Consider the following 27,959-nt stretch of genomic DNA (forward strand, 5'->3'; position numbering starts at 1 on the left):
TATTTTTTATATCGATATTCCGTTTTTGAGAGTCGATACAGTATCGCCAAACAAAATATCGCGATACTCACGTGTATCGATATTTTCTTACACCCCTACGATACGATACGTATCACGATATTGGACTGCACTAAATTTCACCTCAGAGGAATTTAGTAAAGCAGCTGTTTATTAAACACTGCATACTATAGGGCCATTGCTAACTATTTGCAGAGCAGGCAGTTGACTTCTGCATTATGAAGGGCCTCCATAACTGTACCATAGTTCAATAGCCTATAGGCAATTGCATATGTTTAATGTTTACATTGGGCTCTTCCACCAGGTAAAATATTCTGGGCCCGTATTTATCAATCCTCTAAGAATTACTCTCAAGAACACTGCTAAGAATTGACTTCTTGAAATCTTGGCTCAAAGCTGCGCTTAAAAGTTAGTTATCAATCATCTCAGTCGTAATTTAAGCAAAGTGTAGAACTAAATCTGAAGTGTCAGTCTTAGAGATGATTTACGACACTTTGCTGTGCCACAAAAGGGATTTTGGATGACGACATACACATGGACCAATCACTGAATAGATTTCCTTAAGAATATTCTCCGATAAATTCACATTGAATGGTTAGATTCCTAATAGTTTACTTTCAACACACATTTGACAATAAAGAATTTTCAAGACAATACATTATGGCAAGGAAACGAAGCGTCATCACAACACAACTTAGGGTGCCGATAGACGATAGAATAGTGAATGGACGATAGCCAAAGATATCGCCTGTTGCTGATGCCTTTGACGACAACGAGACAACTATTATTATTATTATTATCATCCGTCAAAAATAGACTAGGTGCCTATCTTTAGTGATGCAGTGCAGAGCGCCGCTTCAGAAACTTGCCACGGCACAGCTGATCAGCTACGGTGGCCATGGAGCTGTAACGCGCCGCAGACGCGTGCAGTGTAAATAAGGGGTAAGAGATTTATTCATCATACAGTGTAGATCGCATAATACTAGACTGAAGTCAGTTATGATATTCTTTGCTCGTTTTGAATAACTGAGGAAATATAACCGTTTGATTAAGTGCTCGTCGCCAAACATTTCAAGAACATTCTTCCTCTCCTGAAAGATTAGCGCACGTCTCTGTCTCCTCATCGCCATCACAAGCCCCTACTTGCAACTCCTAACCACTTGAGAGACCTCTCGAGCTGTCTTAAATAACTGGGAGAGTAAGAGTGATTCTTAGCTTTAAGAAATTTGATAACTTGCTTTTATACTCTAGTTTGGAAGTAGGAGTAAATTTCATGAATTCTCAGCACTTAAGACTGAAATGGCACTTTGAGAAGCTTGATAAATACAGGGCCCTGATTGCTTGCATCTTGTGTTATATTAAAAAATCATCATAACATTGCTGGTAGGTTATCATTTCACAAATTAACACTCTCTCTACATTAAAAAAAAAAAGAATTAGAAGCGTTCTAAACTAATGCGCCGTCTTCACTGTATCACACACATGCTCAGTCACTCACATAGATCACGTTGCGGCCACACACAGAACTTCAGGAACTAAATAAAATAGCTTAATTGCTCAAGAGCTACATTATCTTTCTCAAGGAGCTGGTAACATCATTGTTTCTAAAGGAATGAAAGCCACAGCTTCACTGTTAATACGGTAGTAATTCATACATGCACAGCATTTCTCTCTCATAAATGAACACTTGATGAATTACACTGATACATTAATAGCCTATAGGAGATATCCTCAGTGGAGAGAGAGCGCGTGCACATGGTTGCCAGGTTGACAAAGAAAGTAACATACTTAGCAGATATTTCCGCATTGTACAAGTGGGAAGCTCTGTTTTGGGGATTACGTCTTTTTATATCAGGCAACCCAGTTGTGTTCCTCTGCGGAGAGATTACACATTGTTGTAGCCTATATGTTATGCTCTATTCGTTATTTTTTAGGAACCTCGCACTTTTCTACTCCATTATAAACGGTGTTCTTGTATTCAAATTAAGCGAGGTCCACTGCTGCACACGTGCCACAATATCCATACAGGGCCAGCTGTATCGATACTCGTATCGTCAAATCTCTGTGGCGATACATCGTCGTATCGAACACAGCACTACACCAGCACTAGTTAGATCCATATTCGATTACCGTAATTTGAACAACTGAGGATAAATAAATACTATCCAGCATAAAGCAAAGTTTTAAATAACAGTCTCATGTGTACACAGAACGCAGATAACATGGCTGAAAGCTGCAAGGTTTTAAAAGAGTGCTTAGGGAATTATACAAATTAATATTTGAATGAATTAATTATATGAATGTACCATTTGAAGGTTCTGTCTTCAGAAAAGATTCATTGGCATTTTGTTTTCACCTGTGCTCCATGTAATACCTAACAAAGTAGTGTTTTTTTTATTTATTTTATTTTTTACCTGTTACCCTGCACCAGATCGCCGACGCACTGAACGCTTTTTGTTTGCATGTGTCATTGTTTTCTAATAGAATAAATGAAGCAGGACAAAGTTAATCTTGACAAACTATATATCATTCTGAAGGTCTAAGCCTCAAGCATCGACGACAGATCGCTGTTTTTCGATGGAAAGCTTATAAGGAATGTATTTGCTACATTTGTGTAAGCAGTACACATCAAAACATGCAGAATAAAAAAGCAGTACGTACCATTATGATTGTAATAACGAGCCACAAACGCGTCCACTGCTGAAATCCCAGTTTAGTTAGAGAGGTAAGGGTCCACAGAACAACATCCCAGCGAGCACTTTTAGTCCAGCGAAACAACGTTGTAACAAGGATGAATATTCCTTTGTTTACATTTAATTTCTTCGGGAGAGTTATTTTTCGCGTCCGTTATGGAATAAATTACGCTCAAAAACAGCGTCTTGGTGGTAAAAAAACAACACGGTGCTGTAGCATACAGTTTTACAAACAGAATGAGACCGTCCATGGAAAAAAAGTCTCAGATAAGCAGAATATAGTTTATTTGAATTTTATATTTACATTCAGCCTGTGTGCAGTTTCTGTCTGGCCAAAAAACAGACCAAATTTGCATGCCCTGCTGTAAATTTTGACTGGTTGTTGAAAAACAAGCTCATCTGGTTTCTACACATTTAAACAATTTGGATAAGGTATCTAGAATTATTTATGGAGCCGATGAAATACATAATTTATTATTAAATTACCATTCAAGAAATAAAATAACTACTTCACCCTAATGATTTCAATATTCTTATCCTGCCTGAAAAGACCTAGTCTCAGCCTCAGACGTCACGCCCACAGAACGTTGGCTAAACGTCTGATGCATATGGCACACTTTTCTGGAAACACTTCAGGAATGTCGAAGTCCTCATTTGACTCATTTGAAGTCCTCATTTATCTCTCTGAGTGTAACCTGTGTTCGACTTGACGTGGACCGACTGTGCAGACTGATCGGTGTATTACAGTACCACGCGAGCTATAGAGAGCAGACTGCTCCATACGCTTTCGAAATTGCTCTCGCAGATGTCAAACACCGATCGATCTGCGTTGCGCCGCTTCTAGATTAGATTAGATTCAACTTTGTCATTGCACATGTAAGGTACAGGGCAACAAAATGCAGTTAGCGTCTAACCAGAAGTGCAATAAGCAGAGGTACAGGATATACAGTGCCTACAATATGTTACATATATACAGAATATACAGATAAGGCAGTAGTACTATGGACATAATTTACAAATTTTTTAAATACTATCAGTATGATATACAGATGGGTGATATGAACATACTATACAGATGGATTGTGCAGTAAATGTATGTACACTATGAGCAAAAACTATGAATATAATTACAAATGGATATGAATAAGCTATACATTAAGATATATAAACACTAGTGCAATGAACATTGAAAGTACATAGAAATAAAAATTTCCAGTACATAGTACTCAGTGTGTAGATTTTTATTTATTTTTTTAAACCGATTTAATGATGGGGAGGGGTGAAGAGCAGAGTTTAGTAGGGAAAAAGCTGTTCCTGAGTCTGCTTGTCCTTGTTCGGAGGCTCCTGAAGCGCCTCCCAGAGGGCAATAATTTAAACAGTCTATGGTCAGGTTGAGAGGAGTCCGTAAGAATTCCGCGAGCTCGACGTAAACAGCGTTTTCTCTGGACGTCCTCAATGGCAGGAAGTGGTGTCCCTGTGATGCGTTGGACGGTTTTCACCTCCCTCTGCAGTGCCTTGTGGTCAGCAACTGAGCAGTTCCCATACCAGACTGTGATACAGTTGGTCAGGATGCTTTCAATCGCACACCGGTAGAAGTTCACCAGGATGGCTGGAGACAGGTGGTTCTTCTCCAGTGTCCTAAGGAAGAAGAGGCGTTGGTGAGCCTTCTTGACTAGGCTGGATGTGTTGGTGGTCCAGGTCAGGTCCTCCGAGATGTGGGTTCTCAGGAACTTGAAGCTGGAGACACGTTCAACAACCATCCAGTTAATGTGGATGGGGTCATGCCTTCCACTTTTCTTCTTCCTGAAGTCCACAATAAGCTCCTTTGTCTTGCTGGTGTTGAGGAGCAGGCTATTGTCAGCACACCATGCAGCCAGGTGCTGTACCTCCTCCCTGTAGGCAGTCTCATCGTTGTCTCTGATGAGGCCAATGACTGTGGTGTCGTCAGCAAACTTGATGATGGAGTTGGATCCATGCACAGGCCTGCAGTCATGGGTGTAGAGGGAGTAGAGAAATGGGCTCAGCACACAGCCCTGTGGTACGCCGGTGTTGAGTGTGATGGTGGTGGAGCAGGTGTGGCCTGACCTAACATGCTGAGGTCTGTTGGTCAGAAAGTCCATAATCCAGCTGCAGAGGGAGGTGTTAACACCCAAGTCACCAAGTTTAGTGATCAGCTTGGAGGGAATGACGGTGTTGAATGCTGAGCTGAAATCAACAAACAACATCCGTGCATATGTGTTGTTGTTTTCCAGGTGTGTGAGTATCGAGTGCAGTACTGTGCATACTGCATCCTCAGTGCTTCTATTGCTTCGATAGGCAAATTGGTGTGGGTCCAGTGTGGGTGGGAGGCAGTTCTTGAGGTGTGCCAGGACCAGTCGCTCAAACCACTTCATAACAATGGGTGTGAGAGCTACGGGGCGGTATTCATTCCGGCATGTTGGGGAGGAGTGTTTCGGCACTGGCACAATGGATGTGGACTTAAAGCATGTTGGCACAGTTGCTTGGGTGAGTGACAGGTTGAAAATGTCTGTGAAGACCCCTGCGAGCTGCTCTGCACATGTCCTGAGCACACGTCCAGGAATGCCGTCGGGGCCAGCAGCCTTGCATGCATCGATCCGGCTCAATGCTGTGCAGACATCTGTGGAGGTGAGTTTGAGGGTCTGATGGTCTCCTGAGAGTGTGATCTTGGTGGCTGTCTCCTTGTTGTTGTTGTCAAAGCGAGCATAAAATTCATTTAGCTCGTTAAGGTCTGTGACCGTCGGAGTGGAGTTGCATGGCTTGTAGTCACTGATGACCTGGATGCCCTGCCACATGCGCCAGGGGTTAGAGTTGGAAAAATGCTCCTTTAGCTTGTAGCAGTGCTTGGCCTTCTTGATGCCCCTCTTCAGGTTAGCCCTGGATATGCTGTAGGCCTGAGCGTCATCTGATCTGAAAGCAGTGTTGCGGGCTTTTAGCAAGAGCCGCACTTCCTTGTTCATCCATGGCTTCTGATTAGGGTTCTAGTTGAACACACCAAGTGCTGCAGGCTTATTGGCTCACTGACGTTGATGAGATTAACCCCTTAGGTATCAAAATTTTGTACCAAACGTTGTTTGATATTCGATGGTATTGAGGCAATTCGGTCGGTGCCTAAAAAGTATCGAACTCGATACCCAGCCCTACGGCTTGGTGTGTCTCGGCCTTTACAGATAACATCAGAAGTAACAGTTAATTTACTTATATCTTAAAAATTAATCCTGTATGACTGATACGTTGCAGATTGGGTAATTTTAGGTAAAGGTTTTGGCTTTCAGTCAATGATGCTCACTGTTGGTTGGGAATAGCAATATGGCCATTCAAAGACTTCTGGTGGCTTTACCTACTGATGGCAGTGTAGAATTCTATGAGCAATCCAGTCATTTATTTAGACCAGTGGTCAAAATAGTCATTAAGTCTTGCAGTGCAAGTGCAATAGACCTGCCTCTTATTTTATTACCTGTAATGTTTATTTATTTTATTACTTTCATTTGATCTTTTTAATGTGATGTCTACATTATTTAACATCATTTGAAGGCTGCATATTAATGTTTAACCATTATTTATAATATAAATTATATTATATTAATAATGAGCTAATTTTAATATTCTTATTTTCAAATAGTTAAAAAATATACGTTATAGTAGTTTTTGCTGTGGTACCAAAGTTGGTATCTAGAAAAGTAGATTTTTACTGGTACTTTATAGGTACTGACTACTAAAATGTTGGTCTAATGACAATAGTGTTATTATTTATCTCTTCAGTGTTGGTTCAGTTTAATAACTGTGTAAAGTTAATTCATTATGAAAGTTTAGTACAGTCTTCAGTAGAGCAGCATATCGCTGAAGTGTTATTCTGCTTAAGTGAATTCAATGTTGATAAATTTCTGTTCAGTAACACTGTCAGTGTTGCAAAATTCATGAATTATGAACAAATCTGATTCAGCTAGAGCATGTGTGGTAGAGATTCAATAGATGTACCTGTTTCAGGATTTGTTGCATTTTTTGTGCTTGTTTTAATCACGATCACCTGCTGTTAGCAATGTTTTGAAATGGATTACTTTATCTCATAAATTGAAACAAAACCTTTCAAATTTTTGTCACCCATTAAAATATGATTTAAGAATCCAGTGTTTCCCCTAGGTTTACGGCTTTTGGGTGGGGTGGGGTGGGTGAGATGGACATGGACACCAACAAAATCATGCTTTTAATGACAGCAGTCAATATAACAACTGAACAGGTATTTTTCCCAAATTCAGTTTTATTTTTTTTCAAATTCCATTTTTTCAGTTTTAATTTTTCTGGATTCTGTTTTTCCCATTTTAATTCTTCTGGACTCCTTTTTAATGGTTAAATTAATTTTTATTAATCAAAAAGCATGTCTAATTAATTAAAATCATGAAACGTCAACAATTTAACATCAATTTATTAAGTTTAACAAAAATTAAATTTTTAGGGCCCTATGAAATTTTTCATTTATTCCAACCTTATGTTTTGTTACCAAATTATGTGTTTTACAGGGATTAAAGTTCTCCGTCGCTACGACGGATTTCCGTTAATTGCAACAAGTCTATGACGGATTTCCGTCAATTGCAGGGTTCCGCCTGTCCTTAATGTCTTAAATTCACTTTTCACAATTTTAAGGCCGTAAATAGGCTTACATTTCTCAAATAGTGTAATAAATGTCTTAATTTCAGTTTGAATAGGTCTTAAATTAAGGAAAGATATACACCATTCAGCCTGCTGAGGGGGATGTGATCAAAGCCTGGCGTGGAGTGAAAGCACGTTCCTCTCTCCTCTCGAAGCGTTCTGTAATCACTCCGCTCTGGATCCACTCCGGGTTTTCTTTTCCCGCTCACGGAAAAAGTGTTCCGTGTGTTCAATCCATTTTAAAAGTTATTCTAATATGTTTAGTTTTTGCATGTCAGGCTACAGCTGAGGTAGAACTATATTTCAGCTAGCATGGGGACACTTATAATGCAGGAAGGCTTCGATGTATCGGAGATCGATAAAAGTGTAAAAAATAAATGGAGATGGGCTTGGCTTGGCGAAATGGGGGAGAATGGCAAGCCTTTTAGTTCGTGGGCTAAAAAAATAAAACAGCCAGGTACGTGTCTTTGCACATTATGCCACAGGAGACTTCAATATGGCAATAATGGCAAAAAAGTGCTAGCTGGCCATCAATCAGAAGCTAGTCACAATGCTGCCGTTCGTGCTCTACAGTACACATGCTCCCTACCTGGTGCGACAAGTAGGCTACCACGTCTGCACCATTCATTAACACAGAGACACGCAGAATTCATATTTAAATAGTCTTTTTACGGCTTAATATTTACAAATATAAGTGGGCGTGTGCTCACCTGTGTGTGTGCACATCGGGGTGGAACTCCGCAGTGCGCGATACAGAGCAGAGCAGAGGAAAATTGTAAACGCGTGACCATGTAGAGACAGAAATGACATGCCCTCGTGTAAATAAAAGCTGAATAACACAAAGCTGTGTTAAAAGGTATAAAAAAAAGCTTTATTTAAAAGGTATAGACCTGTTCTATTGGAAAGGTAACTAACTATAAATGACTTCTGTTGTGATCTGGTGCTATAGAGAAAATTCAATTAAATAAAATTAACTTGACCTTCAAGGGGGAGTGGGTCGCCCCCCCTAAATATAATGGCAGGGGAAACACTAATCTGTCCAGTTGACAGTAGCTAAATAGATAGCAGCTCCAATGTAAAGGGTAAACGGCATAAAATAAATAAATTGAAAAATATAAAATTATCAGCATCAGCCTCAAAGTTGTTGATTGTTACTTGTAGTTATCATTCTAGAAGTTCCACATTGCATACATCTCCATTATAGTAGCATTAGCTTTGATTTTCATGATGCATGTTTAAATGTTTTATTTCTCTTCTGGTTTGTTTTTGTCATAGCAATATTATTTTCATCTGCTGTGTCTAGATCATTCTGTTTCTCAGCCTATTATGGTGCAAAGGCGACCAGGCCAGAGCTACAATGGGAACGGAGATGCAAGCTCGGTACTGTCCCCTCGCTCAGAGGGGGGTGGTCTGGGTGTGAGTATGGTGGAGTATGTCCTCAGTTCTTCCCCTGGAGACAAGATGGATGGTCGCTACAGAAACGGAGGCTATGTGAGTCAATTATCTTATTACACTTATTGGGTATCTTATTACAACATGTTTTTTTTTTTCTCAAGCATATGTGTTATAAAATCCGGACAGAATTTGTGGAATTTAATTGAATAAAAATAATTTGAAAGAAGCACTAGTGCAGAGGTGGACAACATCGGCCCTGGAGAGTCACAGTCCTGCAGAGTTTTGCTCCAACCTTGATTACAGCTCACCTGCCTGTAGCTTTCTAGTAACCCTTAGTTCTGGATTAGCTTGTTCAGGTGTGTTTGATTAGGGTTGGAGCTGAACCCTCCAGGACTGTGGCTCTCCAGTACTGACTTTGGCCACCACTGCACAAGTGAATACATGGAGTGTTTAAAGGGTTAGTTCACACAAAAAATTTAAATTCTGTCATTAATTACTCATCCTTAGCTTTGTTTACATTCAACATGTGTGCGCTTTCTACCGAACGTAAACAACGCTGATTATGTTGATTACTTTCTGGGGTACTCTCCAAAATGACGATGCTGGGCGATATGAGCAAAAATGCATATCTCTGTATTTTTTGGCTGATTTGCGGTATACGGTATATATTTTGGTATTTTGGATTAAACGAATAAAGTGAATGTAAGCATATAGGCATATATTATGTTCAAAAAAGGATTAAAATCACATTGCATTCTAACATTGTAACATAGCAATCTAAAAACAAAAATAATCCTTTTAAAGCAGAAGTAAGATTTACTAAACTAAAAATGAAATTAATAAAAAAGCACAGTCTAATTGAGTAAAAAGGGCAATTTTGATTACCCCATTACACATTACAGTTAGTGCTATCATACAAATACACTTAACTTGTAGGTCTAAAATTCTACATATGTCACATTTATTGTTCAACTACAAATATATTTCAACAAAATGTATATTTTAGTCAGAGTTATTGCGCTTCTATTTTCATTGCGCTCTGTCAGCTTGGTGTGCATGCGCGTGGTGGCGCACGTTCTAAATGAAGTCTGTGAAGTTTAGCAGAGAATCGCAAAGCAAAAGCTCATGCACCTCTGACAGCAAAATGGAAATATTTCCATGATTTTTTTACATTTACAGATGGAGAATATACTTTTGAAATATAAGTTACGCATTAAGGAAAACAGCACATCTCAAACACATTAAACAGCACGAGAAGCATCTCTGTCAGCAGCACACGCAGCCTTTCTGTCAAGAGCATCTGACAGGGCGAGCCAAGCCGCTTTAAACTGAAACAATAAACTACTATATCTTACGAGTTTTTTAAAGCCCTTCATATAAACTTGTCACATGTTTAGAACAAATTGTATTATGCACTTTCTCCACAGCAGTTCAGTTTGTCCTCCCTAGATATTTTTTTTCAGATGCGCTCGTATCAAACTACTGTATATCGACATTAACGGTATTGCTTCATACCGTATCGCTTATAAAAAATATATCGATATATCATACAAACTCGATATACCGCCCAGCCCTAGTCCTTGCTACGATTCTGTGCCTTGATCATAGTAGTATCCTTGCTATCTATGGAGGGTCAGAGAGCTCTCAGATTTCATAAAAAATATCTTAATTTGTGTTCCGAAGATGAACGAAGGTCTTACGTGTTTGGAATGACATGAGGGTGAGTAATTAATGACAGAATTTTCATTTTTGGGTGAACTAACCCTTTAATTATTTGTTTATTAAAAAAACAAAAAAAAAACAGAATGGGCATTTATCCTTTTTACCCCTGGGTGGGTGAGACAGCCTTGGTTACTTGGCAGTGGACTACTGTTTACAAACAAACACACCCCAGAAAAGAGCAGTCAGAAACAGAGCCATCTGCAGATTTCCATTATTATTGATCCTTTAGGATTTGACACATTGTTTGCGTATGATATATAAAGATACGCCAATAAAAATCACACCGAAGAAAGTATGTTATGTCATTTCCCTTTAAGGAAATAAATATGGTCAGTTTTGATTTCATGGCTTTGAAAAGTAAAGATGCACAGAGCTGGGTAGATTATTTACTAATTGTAATCTGTTACTGGTTTTTATATTTTAAATGTATTAATTTAATTTAACATTACACATTATTTTAGGTAATGTAATCAGACTACTTTCAGATTACTTTTAGATTACTTTTGACCAATATCGTCTTCTGTCATATTGATCTGATCTTATACCATATTGATATAATAATACAAAGATTAAGAAAATATATTCCATTTATTGTTATTAGCAACATGAAGTGCGTTAAACATTATATTATGTCATTATATTAGGTTACCCAGACTGTGGTTTGTTAAAGGGGTCATCGGATGCCCATTTTACACAAGTTGATCTAATTCTTTAGAGTCTTTTTTTTCGTTAACGACTGTTAATTATTATTATTTTATTTTCCTGGGAACAGTAGTATAAAACAAAAAGCAGCTGTACCAATTTAGAACCCACCCCCTGGTAGACTTAAAAAAATAAATAAAAAAATTAATAAAATAAAATAATAATAATAAAATGATTTTAGAAAAGATGACAACATTAAAAGCTGAATGCCATGAATTTACCGTTTTCACATTAGATCCATGTATACGAGAAGCTGGAACGAGAAGTTCTTCTTTGTTTACATTTTTGAACACCGCGTACAAATGACGATTTGTCATGTCAATGTCAATGTCGACCGGCTTACGTCACTTCTTAGTACCCACTGTCGGCACGAATGCAACCCTTTAAATGGTACTGGGAAATAGTTCGCGCAAAATCGTCCCAGTACTTTAGTACTGTACTTTTAGGGTGCTTTCAGACCTGTAGATCGTTTGCTTTGTTCCGAAACAGGGATTCATTTGTTACATTGTTGCCTTTTCTTCTTGGTTCGGTTCGCTTTCACACGGCAACATTGCAAAGCGTACCAAACTGTGTTTATGCAAGTCACATGCGAGTAAAGCTGTCCTCTTATTGGTCAGAGTTCACTTGTTTACGTTCCTCTGCGTCATTCATCAAGATGCATTGACAAGTTTGCTCCGCGGGCTTATTGCCCTGGCAAAAGCAAAACGAATGTAGCTGTCATTCCGCTCTAATATATCTATCTATATATAATTCTATTTTCACTATATAATTAGTATAATATATTATATAATATAATATAATATATATATATATATATATATACATACACACACACACACACACACACACAGTGGGTACGGAAAGTATTCAGACCCCCTTAAATTTTCCACTCTTTGTTATATTGCAGCCATTTGCTAAAATCATTTAAGTTAATTTTTTTTTCCTCATTAATGTACACACAGCACCCCATATTGACAGAAAAACACAGAATTGTTGAAATTTTTGAAGATTTATTAAAATTGAAAAACCAAAATATCACATGGTCCTAAGTATTCAGACCCTTTGCTGTGACACTCATATATTTAACTCAGGTGCTGTCCATTTCTTCGGATCATCCTTGAGATGGTTCTACGCCTTCATTTGAGTCGAGTTGTGTTTGATTATACTGACTGGACTTGATTAGGAAAGCCACACACCTGTCTATATAAGACCTTACAGCTCACAGTGCATGTCAGAGCAAATGAGAATCATGAGGTCAAAGGAACTGCCTGAAGAGCTCAGAGACAGAATTGTGGCAAGGCACAGATATGGCCAAGGTTACAAAAAACATTCTGCTGTACTTAAGGTTCCTAAGAGCACAGTGGCATCCATAATCCTTAAATGGATGACGTTTGGGACAACCAGAACCCTTCTTAGAGCTGGCCGTCCGGCCAAACTGAGCTATCGGGGGAGAAGAGCCTTGGTGAGAGAGGTAAAGAAGAACCCAAAGATCACTGTGGCTGACCTCCAGAGATGCAGTCGGGAGATGGGAGAAAGTTGTAGAAAGTCAACCATCACTGCAGCCCTCCACCAGTCGGGGCTTTATGGCAGAGTGGCCCGACGGAAGCCTCTCCTCAGTGCAAGACACAAAAAAACACCTGAAGGACCACAAGATGGTGAGAAATAAGATTCTCTGGTCTGATGAAACCAAGATAGAACTTTTTGGCCTTAATTCTAAGCGGTATGTGTGGAGAAAACCAGGCACTGCTCATCACCTGTCCAATACAGTCCCAACAGTGAAGCATGGTGGTGGCAGCATCATGCTGTGGGGGTGTTTTTCAGCTGCAGGGACAGGACGACTGGTTGCAATCGAAGGAAAGATAAATGCGGCCAAGTACAGGGATATCCTGGACGAAAACCTTCTCCAGAGTGCTCAGGACCTCAGACTGGGCCGAAGGTTTACCTTCCAACAAGACAATGACCCTAAGCACACAGCTAAAATAACGAAGGAGTGGCTTCACAACAACTCCGTGACTGTTCTTGAATGGCCCAGCCAGAGCCCTGACTTAAACCCAATTGAGCATCTCCGGAGAGACCTAAAAATGGCTGTCCACCAACGTTTACCATCCAACCTGACAGAACTGGAGAGGATCTGCAAGGAGGAATGGCAGAGGATCCCCAAATCCAGGTGTGGAAAAACTTGTTGCATCTTTCCTAAAAAGACTCATGGCTGTATTAGATCAAAAGGGTGCTTCTACTAAATACTGAGCAAAGGGTCTGAATACTTAGGACCATGTGATATTTCAGTTTTTCTTTTTTAATAAATCTCCAAAAATGTCAACAATTCTGTGTTTTTCTGTCAATATGGGGTGCTGTGTGTACATTAATGAGGGAAAAAAAAATGAACAAATGATTTTAGCAAATGGCTGCAATATAACAAAGAGTGAAAAATGTAAGGGGGTCTGAATACTTTCCATACCCACTGTATGTGTTTTCACTATATGTATAATTATATGTATATCTGTGAATGCAAGTGAGATACAGTATATATAATGCAGTTACAGCCAGAGGGAATCGAGGCTTCGTCAGGACAGCATTCTTGCAATGCGCTGAGAAGAGTAATTAATTACATTTTACGGCTTAATATTTTAATATGAAGAGGTGCTCTTTGGTTTTCAACTGCAATAACAAATATTCTCACTAACAAAATCAAAGTTCTTCAATTCTCACTTGCATTCACAAAATAATAATTTGTTACATTTATATAGCGCTTTTCCGGGTACTCAAAGCGCTTGACTGCTAGACACACAAGACACTGACTGCTGCTCTTTATATAACATATTTCCCGTTATGAATTATGATACCGCTTGGTTCGTTGGTCCATTGGGTCGGATTGCTTTCTCACCACAAACGAACCGCTCCAGGGTTCGTTTGAAAGCGTGCCGAGACCACCTCTTCAAGGAGGTCTCGGTACGCTTGTTTGGTCCGCTTTTGGGTTGTTGTGGATGGTCTTTAAAACAGGTCGATTAATTTATACTGTTATCAGCACGTTGAAGTATATTCGTCTCTTGTCTCTTGAGAATATGCGCTGTTAATGCAGCGTTAGAAAACGCCATCAGTTTTTTTACTTTCACTTTCTGTATGACTGAAGTTAAGACATTCACCGGCATAACTATTGCGCAAAGTTTGCACGTTGTTGTTGTGATATCCATTGGCTCGCCTTCATGGTTTAAAACAGAAATATTTCCAGTATTGCAACGTAACTGCAACCCCGCCTTGCATATGTATCTTAAACGCAGGGATACATGAAAGAGGAATCAAATCGGTATGCCGCGCTGTCTGAAACACGCCTCTATGCTTGTGCGCGCTGTACTGGCACACACCCGAAGCGCGCACAAGCATAGAGGCGTGTTTCAGACAGCGCGGCATACCGATTTGATCAACTGCGATACGTTTAAGCCCTAATAGCTTATATGACAGATCAGAGCAATCTTTTATTTACTAATTTAACATGAAATCGTCAAATTGCTACTCGATATCAATCGCATACAACGAAAATACAGAATAATTAGAAAAATAATTTATGCACAATAAATAACAGAAAATTCGGGGGAAAAATAACAGAAAATTCGGAACGTTCTCGCAACCCGGTAGGAATTCTTCCACGGCCCGGTAGTGGGTCGCGACCCGGTGGTTGGGGACCTCTGGTTTAGATTACGATTATTTTAAAATGTAATTTAATCTAATTACAAGTACTTAATTTTTGGAATCTGATTACGTAATCCAGATTACATGTAATCAGTTACTACTCAGCTCTGAAGATGCATATCGCTTGCTGGTATTCTTTTTTTTTTTTTTTTTTTTTTGTATGGGTCAAAATCTGCAAAGAGGTGATTTAAATATAACACATCATGTAAAAAAGTATAGTCTTAACCATTTTATCAAACATTGATAATTGCCTTAATATTTCAAACAACTGAAAAATAGTCATCAAACTACAATTTATAAAAATGACCTATCAAATTCTCGATTTTATGTGTCAACATAGGAGTCAAATTTTATGTCTAGGGACTCCTCTAAAGATCAATCATTTAACAGTTCTATTGTCAAAATTATGAAAAAAGAGCAGTCGAGTAGAAATGATTGAAAATAGCTCATTCTGTGTCAGATCAACTGAATTTTAGAAACTTCCTCACACAATAGTGATGAAAGGTAAAACATTAAATGCCATGGATGAATATTTACTGAGTAACTTTTTGTAGAGGGGGGTATTAGACTAGATTAAGATAATTCATTCACAACCTGAAGTAATTTGGCCTTGGGGATGGCTTTGTTTAATTGGATTTTTGGTGATTCCAGGGTGGAGCAGATGCAGATCCAGATGGCAGGGAGAAAGGTGATTCAAAAGAAAAGGTTTCTCCATTTGAAGAAGACAAAAGTCCTGAGATGATAGTCGGAGATGAAGGGGATGCTTCAAAAGCAAATTCCAGAGGATTGTTGAATGGGATGGATCGCGACTGTAAAGACTTCAAGTATGATGGTTCTTTTGCTCATTAAACTTGTAACATTATTAACAAAAAAAATTTACTTTCTGTTAAAAAGTATTTAAACAGCCCTCTACAATGCGAGTAAATCACTTGCATATGCAACTAAATTTCCATGCTAGGCAATCAAATAATGTCTATCGTTAGCCATTGGCTAATAAGTTGTTAGATTTCACTTGCCAGTGTTTGAGTTAGAGACTAAGTGTACGTTTAACACCAATATTTCGTTACTCCAGCTGCAGTCCACTCTTTGTGAATCTCCCCCACATTTTTGAATGGGTTTTTTTTTCATAATTCTGTCCAGGGTGCGGTTATCCCTATTGCTTGTACACTTTTTTTCTACCACATTTTGTCCTTCCCTTCGCACCTCTATTAATATGCTTGGACACAGAGCTCTGTGAACAGCCAGCCTCTTTAGCAATGACCTTTTGTGTCTTGCCCTCCTTGTGCAAGGTGTCAATGGTCGTCTTTTGGACAACTGTCAAGTCAGCAGTCTTTCTCATGATTGTGTAGCCTACAGAACTAGACTGAGAGACCATTTAAAGGCTTTTGCAGGTGTTTTGAGTTAATTAGCTGATTAGAGTGTGGCACCAGGGGTCTTCGATATTGAACATTTTCACAATATTCTAATTTTCTGAGATTCAGAATTTGGGACTTTCATTAGTTGTCAATTATAATCGTCAAAATTAAAGGAAATAAACATTTGAAATATATCAGTCTGTGTGTAATGAATGAATCTAATATACAAGTTTCACTTTTTGAATGGTATTACTGAAATCAACTTTTTCATGATATTCTAATTTTATGACCAGCACCTGTATATCAGTGTATACACACACACACACAAGCCAATTGCAATTCTATTGCTAGTGTGTGCACAAAGGGTTGTTAAAATTGGGAGAGAAAGACAGTTATTGGTTTAGAATGGTTTAAAATTCAAATTGAAGAGCAATTTTGACATATGTAAAATGACAAACCAGTTACCTTACTTGCTATTAAGTACATAATAAATGTATGCCCTGGACCTTTATAGGCTTTTTTGTTGGCTGACACTAGACCTGTATGGATCCAGCTAAAACGAAATAAAGCAAAAACCTTTTTGGCCTTTAATAGAATAGCAATTAGTGAAACTGTAAGAATGTTACTGCTTTCTTTTTGTTTTATGATAGTGAAGTATCCATGTTTTGATTAAAAACTTATTTCCTACAGCCCTACCCCAGGCAGTCGCCAGGCTTCCCCCACAGAGGCAGTAGAACGGTTGGGCCCCAGTCAGGCCGGGTTGGAAATGATGGCACAGCACCACCCGCATACTCTGCAGCCACCCAACCCTGTCACAAACAAACCTCCCACCGAGGACTTCCACAGCCAGGAAGCCCAGAGCATGGGTGGCATGGAGCATCAGGCAGGCATGGAGTCGCTCCAATTTGACTATGCTGGGAACCAGATCCAGGTGGACTCATCTGGTACTCCAGTCGGCTTGTTTGAGTACAACTCCCAACAGCAGGTACAAAAGCTCACCTGCAGTTAATTATATTTACACTTTTGTTTTTTGTTTACAATTACTTTTACTTTTTGTTTGCTTTCGCTTTTGCAGTATGAAGGGTCAGTGTCTTGACAACATGAAACGTCATTTGCATTGCATTTGACTTCTTTACTGTGACATGTCACCTGAAACAGGTGTCCAGCTGAAATAATGTGTGGGTAGAACTTTTTTAATTATTGAAGTGATTGAATTGTAATGAGGGAAAGAAGTGAAACCAAGGACCAGGTTGCAACCTGGGCATCTTTTTGCCACTATAACAGAGTAGTTATTGCCCCTATTTGCCAGCTACATTGTGCCAATTTATACAACATTTTTGTACAGTATTATTTCATTTTCAGGGCTCCAGGCTGTGACTAAAACGGTTGCATTTTCAACCAAAAATATTAATTTGCGAGTGAAGTTTTTGCTAAGGTCGCCAAATGTTGTGACTTAAAAATTTCCCCGTAATGCCTTTTTTCCTGAATGTTTTGTGGCCACATTGTTTATGTTGACGTAATAAACAGAGATGATGTGCAGTTTTTGTGGACACAGTCCTCATCTCTGCCAAAAGCCAGCACTGATGGCAAACCTGCTAAAAGCAGCTCCAGTTGTGCAGCATGAGAGAGATTGAAAATGACGGAGACATGTGAAGTAAAAGTGCAGAAAAGCAAGGCCAAAAGGCATCTGTTTATGTTGTTCACAGAAACACAATCACACTGAAGTAAAAATTTGACCATTTTCTCTGCCTGCTGTTCACTACAATAGTAATTAGAGGTGTGAATCTTTACTTGCCTTACTATTCGATTCTATCACAATTCAGAGGGTAATGATTCAATTATAAAATTTCAATGCATCTTTTTCTCCAGTTCTTTTAATAATTACTACATTAATATTCACAATATAGTTCTTTTTGTTTTCTGTTATAAAAAATATTTTTTTCCATTTTAAATCTATTTAAACCTGCAGTCCATACTTTTTGCCTCTTTGTCGCCATCTCTATTTGAAAATCTGCAATTGCAGTTATTTGCAGAATTATCTTCCTTGCTTGGGTTTTGCACCCGCACCGCACCGGTGTGGATCCCGTATTTCGGAATCACAGATTCTAGCCTACGTCTTGGAATATATGACCCAAATAAGAATTTTCACCAGATATTGTCATCTGAACAAGTAACGTACAAGGAAGTACAAAGTAACGTTTGTTCTGACCAACTGAGGAAAAAGCATTGCATAAATTGCACTGCCAATGGTGATTAAATTTAACGATCGATTAATTAGGTCATATCACATCAAACCGTGCAAATTATTGTTATACTTTGTTCTCAAATTGTTGATGTGAACAACATCAGCATTGCGTGACTGTGTATAAAGTAGGTATTAGCGTGTACATTTCAATATCTGTACAGTCTAATCTCTAATTGTCAAACCATTTGAATTTCAGATTAAGAAATTTTTAACCCAAAAAGCTAATTATTCTTCCTTCGAACTGGTTCTCTTTAAAATACAAATCCTGTGTAATCCCAGGCTATCTGTAATCAGATGCACATTTAAAACTGGAATATAATTTAATTTCAGTCACAAGCGTTTCGTAAACACAATTCTTTCTGGATTACAATCTGCCACCTAAATGATAAATTTAATTATTCCAGCTGCTTTGAGAAAAGGCTATAAACGATCTGCCACCTGCATATTATAGCCTATTAGCCGGGACAACTTCTTTGTTTTCAGATGTAACGTAATGAAAAAAAAAATGTTTTAAATGTAATTAATTCCTGCGATGGCATAGATGAATTTTCAGCATCTTTTTCTCCAGTCTTCAGTGCCCCACAATCCATCAGAAATTGAATTATTGGTGCTCAAGAAATTTAACTTTTTTTTTATGCCACTGTGGCTAGTGGATTTCCAAATTTACTAGCCACTCAGCATTTTCACTGGTAACAATTTTGTTGATGCGAAATTACATTTTATATGACTTAATGCTTTCCCTAACCATATTAAATGCATGCATTGTCTTTCATATCAAATTCTTACATTTTATTAATAATTTCACTTAATATAATAAGACAATATAGGGCTGTTACCAATCAAATCAAATTAGTATCTACAAAACCGATCTTTCCACTGCAGAAGAAGTGACATTCAGATGCATTTACACAGACAGTTCAATGTAGCTGAAATGTAGCACGAATGCATTTAAACAGCATAAATAATATTGTGAGCTTGTTGTTTTTTTTAATATACAAATATGAAATGTTGGAAAATAATGTAAAGATAAGCTAGTAAACTGCCAGTAGGTGGCAGCAAGTGACTGTCTTAATGAGTCATTGAAGCATGCCTTTAAACGATTCGTTCAGACGGCTGATTCATTCAAGAATGAAGTAAATGCCTGTCTTTGTGAATGGACCACTGAATCATTGACTCAAATGGTTCAAAATTCAAAAACGCCAATCATTCAGTAACGAAACACCGCTGTGTGCTACTCAGAGATGCACGACTGTAGAGCCCTGCATTTCAGCCCGGGCCCTGACTTTTTTACGTCCCTAGGGCTGGGCTTTGGGCCAATTTTCACGTCATAGTTCAGACGCGGGCCGGGCCTCGGGCCTGTTTTAGGCTTCTCCTTATTTTTATATTTTAGACATCCATCAATTAGTGATGAAAAAAAATTGCCGCCCTGGTGGAAACAATGCGAATCCGTGCTACCACGACTGTCAAGAGCGGCTCGATGGTGTTCAGTGTCTGGCAGCAGCGAGCATGCGGTCAGCGCAGATGAAGACTTCTGCATTCAAATACAAAACAAAGCTTTCCGTAAAGCCCCGGCAAAAGTAATTACCATGAATGTGTCCGGGGGAAATGTAAGGCGATATTTGAATGATTTACTAATAAACTAGTGTCGCAAAGATGAAGATGATGATCCTGACTCGCTGTCTCCTCATTAGAAGTGCCTTTAGAGAGAAGTGCATCTTCACGGATTATGATTATTATGAAAGTTTTTGTTTTCGATTTGATTTATTTCGTGTAGTAGTAATTCAAAGCTTTCTATAGATATATTTATCATGTCTGTGAGGCATGTATTCGCTGACTTTCAGTTCATTTTTGTGAATTCAAGCGCTCCTGTTCAAGACGAGACGGCACAAAAAGCGCATCGTTTTCTTTTTTGAGGATTTTGAGTGCACACAAAAGTAGACCCTTTACAGTTCCGAATGATGTATTACTCTTACCTTTATGAGCAAAAATTACGGTGTAGGCCTATTTCAAGTTGTTTCCATTGAAAAAAATGCAATTGATTGCGCTGGTGCCTCCATGTCCTGCGCTTTAGCTTCCACTCTCCGCACAAACTGTTGGATACAGTGCACATTTATCTTGGTTCAACGTTTAAACATTGTTATATGCTTGAACTGTTTTAGTATATCTATAGATGTTATTTTAGGCAAGTCGTGATGTTTTGAGAAGGCTAAATTGATCAAACATGCTATATCAGCCTGCTGGTCTGCTTCAAATGGTTTTCTAAATTACCTTAAAAAAAAAAAAAAGCAAACAAACGAAATATAATCACTTTGCCATTACATACAAAACTGAACTATTTTAATAGCTGAAACATGAGCCGTTTTGGGAGAAGGGGGAAAAAAACGACGGGCTCGGGTCGGACTCGGGCCGGTAATTCTGATAATTTGTCGGACACGGGCCGGGCTAGGGCCTGAGCATATTGGGCCAGGGCCGGGCTAGGGCCTAAATTTGAGGCCCGTGCAGTGCTCTACACGACTGTTCTGCTGTGATCTTTGTTTGGAACTATTTTCATTAACCAAATCAAGCAAAAACGGTCAATGTTGGCAATATATCCTTTCAATAAATTAAAATTTAAATATTGAACTAAAATGAACTTATATTAACTACTCATTTTAACTCTTGTATAAAAAGTCAAATTTGCAATCATGGTTTTCAGAGAAAAACATCACTCTCCTGGTCGTGTCATGTTGCTTAACTAGGCTGTACATTATAAATATAAAAACTAAGTTACATTTTTATGTTTCCTCTGTGTGCAGTTGTTTCTTTGTTTTTTTTGTTTTTGTTTTTTTTTTTTCACGAGATTTTCACATACAGACAGGCTGCATAAGCCTCAACTTATCCTTGTTGTTGTTGATTATCCATACTCTTCACACCGAATGTAATAAAATCAGAAACATTCTCGCCGAAATTTCGGTTCTTCCCTAATTAGATGTTTTAATCAGATTAGTTGTCCAGTCGGGCAAGATAAATTCTCTTCATTCATTTGCCCCTTCAAAAAAATCCACTTGTCCCACAAGCATTAATGTCGAGCTCTGTTACTGTAAATAAAATTCAACCCACTTTAGTTGGCATCTGCAGATGGCACGGCAGATTGTTTACCGACAGTGGTTTCTGGAAGTATCCCTGGGCCCATTTAGTAATGTCAATGACAGAATCATGCCGTTGAGTGATGCAGTGTCCTCTGAGGGCCCAAAGACCACGGGCATCCAACAAAGGTCTTCAGCCTTGTCCCTTACGCCCAGAGATTTCTCCAGTTTCTCTTAATCTTTTGATGATGATATGCACTGTAGATGATGAGATTTGCAAAGCCTTTGAAGTATTCCACAATCTTTTTTCAGATTCATTACGACACAACTGAAGTAGTTCAAGCCTTTTATTGTTTTAATATTGATGATTTTGGCATACAGCTCATGAAAACCCAAAATTCCTATCTCAAAAAATTAGCATATCATGAAAAGGTTCTCTAAACGAGCTATTAACCTAATCATCTGAATCAACTAATTAACTCTAAACACCTGCAAAAGATTCCTGAGGCTTTTAAAAACTCCCAGCCTGGTTCATTACTCAAAACCGCAATCATGGGTAAGACTGCCGACCTGACTGCTGTCCAGAAGGCCATCATTGACACCCTCAAGCAAGAAGGTAAGACACAGAAAGAAATTTCTGAACGAATAGGCTGTTCCCAGAGTGCTGTATCAAGGCACCTCAGTGGGAAGTCTGTGGGAAGGAAAAAGTGTGGCAGAAAACGCAGCACAACGAGAAGAGGTGACCGAACCCTGAGGAAGATTGTGGAGAAGGACCGATTCCAGACCTTGGGGGACCTGCGGAAGCAGTGGACTGAGTCTGGAGTAGAAACATCCAGAGCCACCGTGTACAGGCGTGTGCAGGAAATGGGCTACAGGTGCCGCATTCCCCAGGTCAAGCCACTTTTGAATCAGAAACAGCGGCAGAAGCGCCTGACCTGGGCTACAGAGAAGCAGCACTGGACTGTTGCTCAGTAGTCCAAAGTACTTTTTTCGGATGAAAGCAAATTTTGCATGTCATTCGGAAATCAAGGTGCCAGAGTCTGGAGGAAGACTGGGGAGAGGGAAATGCCAAAATGCCTGAAGTCCAGTGTCAAGTACCCACAGTCAGTGATGGTCTGGGGTGCCATGTCAGCTGCTGGTGTTGGTCCACTGTGTTTTATCAAGGGCAGGGTCAATGCAGCTAGCTATCAGGAGATTTTGGAGCACTTCATGCTTCCATCTGCTGAAAAGCTTTATGGAGATGAAGATTTCATTTTTCAGCATGACCTGGCACCTGCTCACAGTGCCAAAACCACTGGTAAATGGTTTACTGACCATGGTATTACTGTGCTCAATTGGCCTGCCAACTCTCCTGACCTGAACCCCATAGAGAATCTGTGGGATATTGTGAAGAGAAAGTTGAGAGACGCAAGACCCAACACTCTGGATGAGCTTAAGGCCGCTATCGAAGCATCCTGGGCCTCCATAACACCTCAGCAGTGCCACAGGCTGATTGCCTCCAATGCCACGCCGCATTGAAGCAGTCATTTCTGCAAAAGGATTCCCGACCAAGTATTGAGTGCATAAATGAACATAATGGCCATTCTTTTATTGGTCGGATGAAATATGCTAATTTTTTGAGATAGGAATTTTGGGTTTTCATGAGCTGTATGCCAAAATCATCAATATTAAAACAATAAAAGGCTTGAACTACTTCAGTTGTGTTGTAATGAATCTAAAATATATGAAAGTCTAATGTTTATCAGTACATTACAGAAAATAATGAACTTTATCACAATATGCTAATTGTTTGAGAAGGACCTGTGTGTGTGTATGTATGTGTGTGTATATATATGTATGTGTGTGTGTATATATATATATATATATATATATATATATATATATATATATATATATATATATATATATATATATATATATATATATATATATATATAATATACACTCACCTAAAGGATTATTAGGAACACCATACTAATACTGTGTTTGACCCCCTTTCGCCTTCAGAACTGCCTTAATTCTATGTGGCATTGATTCAACAAGGTGCTGAAAGCATTCTTTAGAAATGTTGGCCCATATTGATGGGATAGCATCTTGCAGTTGATGGAGATTTGTGGGATGCACATCCAGGGCACGAAGCTCCCGTTCCACCACATCCCAAAGATGCTCTATTGGGTTGAGATCTGGTGACTGTGGGGGCCATTTTAGTACAGTGAACTCATTGTCATGTTCAAGAAACCAATTTGAAATGATTCGAGCTTTGTGACATGGTGCATTATCCTGCTGGAAGTAGCCATCAGAGGATGGGTACATGGTGGTCATAAAGGGATGGACATGGTCAGAAACAATGCTCAGGTAGGCCGTGGCATTTAAACGATGCCCAATTGGCACTAAGGGGCCTAAAGTGTGCCAAGAAAACATCCCCCACACCATTACACCACCACCACCAGCCTGCACAGTGGTAACAAGGCATGATGGATCCATGTTATCATTCTGTTTATGCCAAATTCTGACTCTACCATCTGAATGTCTCAACAGAAATCGAGACTCATCAGACCAGGCAACATTTTTCCAGTCTTCAACCGTCCAATTTTGGTGAGCTCGTGCAAATTGTAGCCTCTTTTTCCTATTTGTAGTGGAGATGAGTGGTACCCGGTGGGGTCTTCTGCTGTTGTAGCCCATCCGCCTCAAGGTTGATGCGTGTTGTGGCTTCACAAATGCTTTGCTGCATACCTCGGTTGTAACGAGTGGTTATTTCAGTCAAAGTTGCTCTTCTATCAGCTTGAATCAGTCGGCCCATTCTCCTCTGACCTCTAGCATCAACAAGGCATTTTCGCCCACAGGACTGCCGCATACTGGATGTTTTTCCCTTTTCACACCATTCTTTGTAAACCCTAGAAATGGTTGTGCGTGAAAATCCCAGTAACTGAGCAGATTGTGAAATACTCAGACCCGCCCGTCTGGCACCAACAACCATGCCACACTCAAAATTGCTTAAATCACCTTTCTTTCCCATTCTGACATTCAGTTTGGAGTTCAGGAGATTGTCTTGACCAGGACCACACACCTAAATGCATTGAAGCAACTGCCATGTGATTGGTTGATTAGATAATTTCATTTAATGAGAAATTGAACAGGTGTGTGTATATATATATATATATATATATATATATATATATATATATATATATATATATATATATATATATATATATATATATATATATACACACACACACACACACACACACACACACACACACACACACACACACACACACACACACACACACACACACACACACACACACACACACTATATAAATATGAATAATATGCAGACAGAGAACCCGGAAGGCGCTGCTCGTGAACTCATTAACACGCTTGCAGGAAGTATCATGGAGAAGAAAAAGTTGAATAAAGTCGATAATTTTTTTTTTTTTTTGTGCACAAAGTGTTCTCGTCACTTCATAAAATTCAGATTGAACCACTGATGGCAGATATTTTGACGATGTCTTGCACACTTTCCTGGGCCTTCACAGTGTTAATTACTTGGCAGTCAACAAGTCTCCCGGTTCTCATCCAAAATATCTTAAATTGTGTTCAGAAGACAAATGAAGCTTTTACAGGTTTGGAATGACCTGGGGGTAAGTGATTAATGACAATGTTCATTTTGAGGTGAAGTAACCCTTTAAATCAACATTCAACAGACTCAAGAAACCACCGCACTGCCATCTATTGAACTGCAGAAAGATCCTAATTTTTCAGTCTGCTACGTTAGTGACTGTACTGACAAACTATGCTGATTTAGGAAATTTGATGTGACCGATGTGATAAGCAAGAGTGAAATGGCAGCTTTAAGGGACGGGGTTAACGTTATATTGGACTTCACATTTTTAGGGGGGTCTCCCAGCAAAAATTGTGTTCCAGGGGGTAAAATACACATTTTTTGGTGAGGTTCCCCGTGGGGTTTATCGTGAACTTGGCAACACTGCACTACAGTGACCTGGATTGCCAGTAGTAAACAATGGAGTGCACTCTGCTGGACAAAATAAGCAAGAATTTCATCTGCGTAATTTGTTCTGTGAAACAAAATGTTCATATTGGTAGCATATCATCTTTTTTTTTTTCTTTTTTTTTTTTTTTTTAAGTTGTTCCAGAGATCCAGTCATCTTACAGTTCAGCAGTTGACCGCAGCACAGCAGCAACAGTACGCCCTTGCTGCAGCCCAACAGCAACACCTTGGTAACATTATTACTTTCAGACTTGTATTTTCATCCAGAGACACTCTGTCTCCTATAACTTGTTTCCACTGTAATTTTTTTTAATTTGTTTTAAGAGGGCAAAATAAGACACTGTAAAAGTTCAATAATTGAGGGATTAGTGGTTTAATTTCATTGTGCAGGCAGTCTTTGAAATGACTGTTGTATGGCCTGTTGTTCCGGTAGGCCTTGCACCTGCGTTTGTGCCAAACCCTTACATCATCAATGCTGCCCCTCCTGGAGCAGACCCTTACACCGCTGCAGGATTGGCAGCAGCTGCCACACTTGCAGGTATACGCATGTATACACATTATAAATATCAACCATGTTATAGACAATCCGGGGATCTTAAATATGGTGTCCTCAGTATAAAGCTCATGTTTTTCCATAGGTCCAGCTGTAGTCCCTCCTCAGTACTATGGAGTTCCGTGGGGCGTGTATCCAGCCAACCTCTTCCAACAATCGGCTGCAGCTGCTGCCAGTCATTCTGCCAACCAGCAGGCATCCAGTCAGGGTCCAGGACCGGGACAACAGGTTGATGACACTATCTCAACATATAAAGCTTACACTAGACTTTGAACATACAAAATTTCTTTGGACACTGCAATGGTTGTGATATGACGTCACACTCTGTGGCGTCTTTTTAAAAACCTAAATTCAACACACAATAAATAATAATAATTCCAAACTGTAAAAACATGCAGTCTACTCTCCTTTTCTGCGGTACTGCAGTTTTTAAATGTATGTTCTGTAAATTCATGCAGTGACACATCGATCTTCTGTTGGTCTCATGGTTTCACGTGATACTATTTAGTTGGTCAGAGTTTACCAAACTTGAACTTTAGAACGCAGCGCAGTGCAAAACTTCTTTGAATGCGAAAGATTGAAATTTGTTCTTGAGCATATTAGGATGGTTGTGGCCTAATGGATAGAGAGTTGGACTTGTAACCCGAAGTTCATAGGTTCGAGTCTCAGGTCCGGCAGGGATTGTAGGTGGGGGGAGTGAATAACCAGCACTCTCTCCACCCTCAATACCACGACTGAGGTGAGACCCTTGAGCAAGGCACCAAAACCCTAACTGCTCCCCGGGCGCCGCAGCATTGGCTGCCCACTGCCCCGGGTGTATGTTCACTACTGTGTGTACACTTGGATGGGTTAAATGCAGAGAACAAATTCCGAGTATGGGTCACCATACTTGGCCACACACCACTTCCCTTTTTATATATATGGTGGTGGACGAGGAGACACCACCCCTCACAATGTAGAGCGCTTTGAGTGCTTAGAAAAAAGCAGAAAAGCGCTATATAAATGTAATAAATTATTATTATTATTATTATTATTATATATAATGTTTAATAATTGTATTTTCATACTTTATTAATGATCAATTTAACATTTCTAAATTATTACGTTATTTACAAACCAGTTATTTAGTTGTAAACTAAAAATAAACTATTTAAATGTACATTTATAAATCTGATTGTAGACACATCATAATAATTTCTCAGTGTGTTAATAAATGCTTTATTAACACATATTCCTGCTGTAATTCATGATTCAGTCAGGTAGTTATAAAACATTTAGCAGTTGCCAGTCATCTATTTTTGTGAGCTCATCTAAAGTGAGGACTATTTATACCTTGTAAAGCATTTACAAAGCAGATTTAAAGGCTCATTTATATCCCAAACAGAAAAGTTAAACACAACACAGAGGGATACAGAACACACAAATATTTTTTCAAGATGCAAAAAATGAAACTGTACATTTGATGATAAAATGGAAAATAAACCTCTGCAATTTCATTGAAAAAATAAAAAATTAAATTAAATTTCAAGAGTACAGTTTCATTTTTTGCATCTTGAAAAAATATTTCTGTTTTGTATCCCTCTGTGTTGTTTGTGTATTTCTTTCTGTTAGGAAGATAACTGAGCCTTTAAATCTTTATAATAGATATGCTTAATAAATAAAGAACAAGGCATTTATAGCTGTATTTATAAACTGCTTACTAATGACTATTAATGTTGGGACAATGCTTTATTAAAGGATGAACTAATTATTTACTAATGCTTAACTAATGATTCATAGCATGCAGATATTATGAAGTGTTACCGATATTTTTGATGAAATCTGAGAGCTCTCTGACCCTCCAT

General features: G+C 38.9%; 1 protein-coding gene across 4 annotated transcripts in view; it reads left to right on the forward strand.

Moving 5' to 3' along the window:
- Positions 1-27,959, forward strand: part of LOC306843388 (pumilio homolog 2-like) — a 75,992-nt gene that overhangs the window by 18,002 nt on the left and 30,031 nt on the right. For all 4 annotated transcript variants that reach the window (XM_079374853.1, XM_079374855.1, XM_079374854.1 and 1 more), the window contains exons 5-10: positions 8,680-8,867; positions 15,534-15,706; positions 16,928-17,222; positions 25,699-25,792; positions 25,996-26,100; positions 26,201-26,343. In XM_079374853.1, the coding sequence (XP_079230979.1) occupies positions 8,680-8,867; positions 15,534-15,706; positions 16,928-17,222; positions 25,699-25,792; positions 25,996-26,100; positions 26,201-26,343 (998 nt within the window). The remainder of the gene's footprint in view (positions 1-8,679; positions 8,868-15,533; positions 15,707-16,927; positions 17,223-25,698; positions 25,793-25,995; positions 26,101-26,200; positions 26,344-27,959) is intronic.

Source organism: Barbus barbus (genome assembly GCF_936440315.1).
Source record: "Barbus barbus genome assembly, chromosome: 24".
Lineage (NCBI taxonomy): Eukaryota > Metazoa > Chordata > Actinopteri > Cypriniformes > Cyprinidae > Barbus > Barbus barbus.